General features: G+C 35.5%; 1 protein-coding gene across 1 annotated transcript; it reads right to left on the reverse strand.

Annotated features, from left to right (window-relative positions):
- Positions 1-1025: 1025 nt before the first annotated feature.
- On the reverse strand, positions 1026-4692 carry eif4a3 (eukaryotic translation initiation factor 4A3). The gene is made up of 10 exons (XM_059529010.1): positions 4443-4692; positions 3400-3472; positions 3254-3320; positions 2567-2629; positions 2352-2484; positions 2200-2280; positions 1960-2101; positions 1627-1765; positions 1389-1504; positions 1026-1176 (listed from the first exon to the last, which is right to left on the reverse strand). Exons 1-10 carry the CDS (start codon positions 4594-4596, stop codon positions 1026-1028), a joined length of 1119 nt encoding a protein of 372 aa, XP_059384993.1. The 5' UTR covers positions 4597-4692.

A 4692-nucleotide genomic window follows, 5' to 3' on the forward strand; every position in this document is an offset into this window, starting at 1 on the left:
ATAATCTGTTTGAAAAAAATATATATTATGCATTAATAAATCTATATATAAAGTTATTTAATTTACAAACGTCTTGTTTGTGACTTTTATTCATGTTAGCTACAGCTTCTGACCTTTAAATCAAAACCTACTCGTGATTTTATGATCAATTACTGATTTATTTAACCAGAAACATAATCTTAATGTGATTACTTTCATTTTATAACAAGTAGGCCAACAAGACATCATCGTCTAATAATGATAATCAAGATTTTTCATCATAGTTTAATCGCGAAATATAATGTAAATATTGTTTATATTATTAGTTTGAATTCGGTTATATTTTCCATTTTTAAGTTAAAAGTTTTAGTAATTGTTGGTTGCTGTTTTTTTTATTTTAAATGTCTATGCAGTCTTAATTTATTTGTTTTTATTTTATAAAGTTAAAAAAAAAGAAAATGAAAAAATGCTGCCTTGGCAATTTGCTAAAAGGCTTTTTTTCCCTCCAAATTTCCATTTTTTTTTATTGAAGTTCTAGTAATTGCTTTGTCATTTTTATGATTTTTAATGGCCGTACAGTCTTAAATAATATTTTATAAAGTTAAAATAAAATAAAATGAAAAATGCTGCCCTGGCAATTAACTAAAATAAGTTAAACTTTTTACAAATATTTACATTTTATTTTTAAATGTCTATACAGTCTACATTTATAAAATTAAAAAAATGTATATATATTTTTTATATTTTATTATATAAAGTTAACCTAAAAGAAAATGAAAAATGCTGCCTTGTCAACTAGCTAAAATATTTTTTATATATATTTCTATTTTTATTTTAATTGAAGCTTTAGTAACTGCTTTGACTTTTTTTTTATGTCTATACAGTCTAAATTATTTTTTCATTTTTTAAATGATAATTTATTATATAAAGTGTGATGTTTATTTCAAGCAACAATGTTTTCATGGTCTTATTTCTAGATAACGGTAATAACTCTGGTCTGTGTTTGGGGTTTTTTCTCATCAGACATGCAGAATGTGAACCTAACCTCACACACGTGGAGTCTGAGGTGTGTGTGTGTGTGGGGGGTACCTGTGGATGTACAGCTCTCTGTTGTTGGGCAGGTCGTAGTTAATGATGAGAGACACCTGAGGCACATCCAGTCCTCTGGCCCAGACGTCTGTGGAGATCAGCACTCGACTACAAGATGACAAACACTGATTACACTCGGGAATCACAACCAGTGTGTTCTGAGTGCAATGGATCATCAATACAAGAATACACATGGGGGGCGGAGCTTGGGTCTATGTGTGAGTTTTGATTGGACGTTGAGATGTGGGCGGAGTTTAATGAGGGGAGAAGTTTCAGTTCTGATTAAACATTGATTTGGTTGGTCTGGTGTGAGAGTTCACCTGGCTCCGGATCTGAACTCCTTCATGATGGACTCTCGCTCTTTCTGTGGCATGTCTCCGTGCATCGACGACACAGTGAAGTTAGCCTCCCTCATCTTCTCCGTCAGCCAGTCCACCTGAAAACACCGAAGATCATCAAATAAATAAATACACGGCAGGTCACATGATCTTCACAAATCAGAATAATATGATGATTCACTGTTTTTACTGACCCCTCTAGTTGGCAAACATGACTGACCTTGCGTTTGGTGTTGCAGAAAATGACGGCTTGCGTGATGGTCAGCGTGTCGTAAAGGTCACACAGCGTGTCGAACTTCCACTCCTCTCGCTCCACGGCCACGAAAAACTGCTTAATACCCTCCAGAGTCAATTCATCACTGCACACACACACACTAGAGCTCAACACCTCTCATATAATCCGTCTCAGTGAGAAGAGATTTAAACACTAATGCAACGCAACATGCATACCCTTTATTTTCAGAATAATAATAGACTATTTGTGCACAGCCCTATATAATGCACCAGGCCTCAAAGGGTTAACACAAAACAAAGGGCCTCGGCGTGCTCTCACCGCTTGACCAGGATGCGGATGGGGTCAGTCATGAACTTGTTGGTCATCTCCAGGATCTCGTGAGGCAGCGTGGCGCTGATGAGACACACCTGAGTGGCAGGAGGCAGGTATCTGTACACATCATAGATCTGCTCCTTAAAACCTGCAGAAACAGAACACAGGCACATGAGAGGTAACCAACCTTCACCAGTCCTCACACACACGATCTCATGCATCCAGAAGAGTTTCAGGACACGTCACCTTTGTTGAGCATCTCGTCTGCTTCATCCAGCACCAGCATCTTGATAGCACGAGTCCTCAAACTCCTCCTGCGGATCATATCTGACAGAGCAAGAGAGCTATGACATCATCCGTTCAGGATTCAGAGTAGAGCTCAGAAGAGATGGACTCACCGAACACTCGGCCGGGCGTTCCAGCCACCACGTGCTGACCGTAGTCCAGCTTCCTGATGTCCTCGCCCACGTTTGTGCCTCCGATGCAGGTGTGACACTGAACGTTCATGTAGTCGCCTAGCGCCAGCAGCACCTGCAGGACAGAGGAAGTGACATCATGTGAGACACGGGAGGTCAGGAACTAGGGAACAAACGTGCAACTGGTTGTGTTTTACCTTCTGGATCTGTCCGGCTAACTCTCTGGTCGGAGCCAGGATCAGCGCTTGAGTCTCTCGAACCTGGAGACAGAAATAAATGTAAACCTTTCTGAGACAGAGGACGAAACAGGATTATTGGTGGTTAAAAAAAACATTAACTGAAATGAAACAAGATTACATTAAAGAAATAAACTAAAAAGATTTCCTCTAGACAACTTTTAAAATGTTTAAATTAATGTTTAGCTTAAGCTGAAGTACTAAAATAAGTAAGTATCGATAAAAATGACAGACATCAAATCTAAAACAATTATAATAAGCTAGTGTGCAAGACAACATATTTATCTAAAACTTAATAAAAACTACTGGAATAAACAAACGGCTAGTTTCCAAGGTTACATTTAATTATTTTGTGTGTGTAAAGTTTAAGGTGAAGCACTAAAACAATTTAAACTTATTAAAAACTATAAAAAATAAATAAAAAATCTGCTAGTATCCAAGGCAACATTTGACCTAGTTTAGGTAGAAACTAAATAAAAGATGAATAAAAGACAAAAACACGAGATTGCTAAAACTGTAAAATTCAAATGGCAACAGAAAATATTAAAATAAAATCTAATTTAACATAGGACAACAGTATTTTCATTATACACAAACATCACTGGAAGGAAATCTCATTTTATATGAACACTTAAACACACAGCGTACCTGAATATCCAAACACTGCAGCACTGAGATACAGAACGTGGCTGTTTTACCGGTTCCAGACTGTGACCTGGAGAAGAAACAAGACGATTTAAACCACAGAACAGAACACAAACAGGTGTTTACGGCACGTTTCTATCAGTTCTCACTGAGCAATGACGTCTCGTCCCTTGATGATCTGTTTGATGGCTCGCTGCTGGATGGCTGATGGTTTCTCAAAACCTGGATGCAGTAAATGACATCAACATGCATTTAAACAAACATTAATGGCACTTACATAGAGGTGTGTTTGTGAACGGAACGGTCCAATAACAAGACATTCTACTGATGATAAACATCACACAATTTAATCATAATGATTCTCTTTTTCATAAAAACACAGATTAAAAAATAAAAAAATAAAGAATAGAAATTCAATTTAAACAAAAACAATATTAAACAAAAATAAATAAATAAACAAAAATAAGAAAATTCTGATCGCTTTTTCACAAACACACAGATTAAATAAACTAAAATCTAAAACAAATACAAATCTAAATAAAAAACAAATATTAAATCATTTTTAAAATAAATAAAATGAGAAAATTCTGATCTTTTTCAAACACACAATAGATCAAATAAAAAATAATAAACAAACTAAAACAAATAAATAATAAAAATGTTAAGTTTTTAAAAAAAATAATACAATTAAAACAAAAACAATAAAAATGTACAATTATAAAAGAAAAACAATAAAAAATAAATAAAAAATAAGAAAACTCTGATATCTTTTTCATAAACACACAGATTAAAAAAAATCTAAAATAACAAATGTAAACAATTAAATAATAAAATGCAAACAAAAACAATTAAATAAAACAAAAAATAACAATTAAAAATAAAAGTAATAAGACAATTCTGATCTCTTTTTCAAAAACACACACAGATTAAATATATAAATTTAAAAAAAAAAAAAGAAAAAAAAATTTATGTATAAAAACCCTGATTGCGTACTGAATTACACTAGTGTGAGTGTTGAGTTAACACAGTAAACAATCAATGTAAGTTACAGTCTCCTCAGTTTCTACCAAACATGATAAACACGGGCGGGATACCGATCAATGTAACGTTACCGGTGTGTGGTACAGATCTCCTGGTGATGAAGCACATAGGGCTCTTCGAGCCGAGATTAACGCTAATTAAGAGTTAGTACCGTACGCGTAGATCCCGCGCAGCAGATCTTCCCTCAGGCCCATCGTGTCGAACGTCGGCGTCACATCCACCTCTTCGCTCGTCTCAAACTCGATTTTCGTCATGTCTTCCTCCTTCAGGAGCCTCTTCCTCACGGGAGCTGCGGCGGCGGCCATAATTATTACAGATTTTCGATGTAAATAACGAGTTGAAATATGAAAGCGCGTCGGTACGCGTCTGCAGGCCGAACGGAAGAGCCGCGTTTGTCGCAG

Source organism: Carassius carassius, chromosome 38 (assembly GCF_963082965.1).
Source record: "Carassius carassius chromosome 38, fCarCar2.1, whole genome shotgun sequence".
NCBI lineage: Eukaryota > Metazoa > Chordata > Actinopteri > Cypriniformes > Cyprinidae > Carassius > Carassius carassius.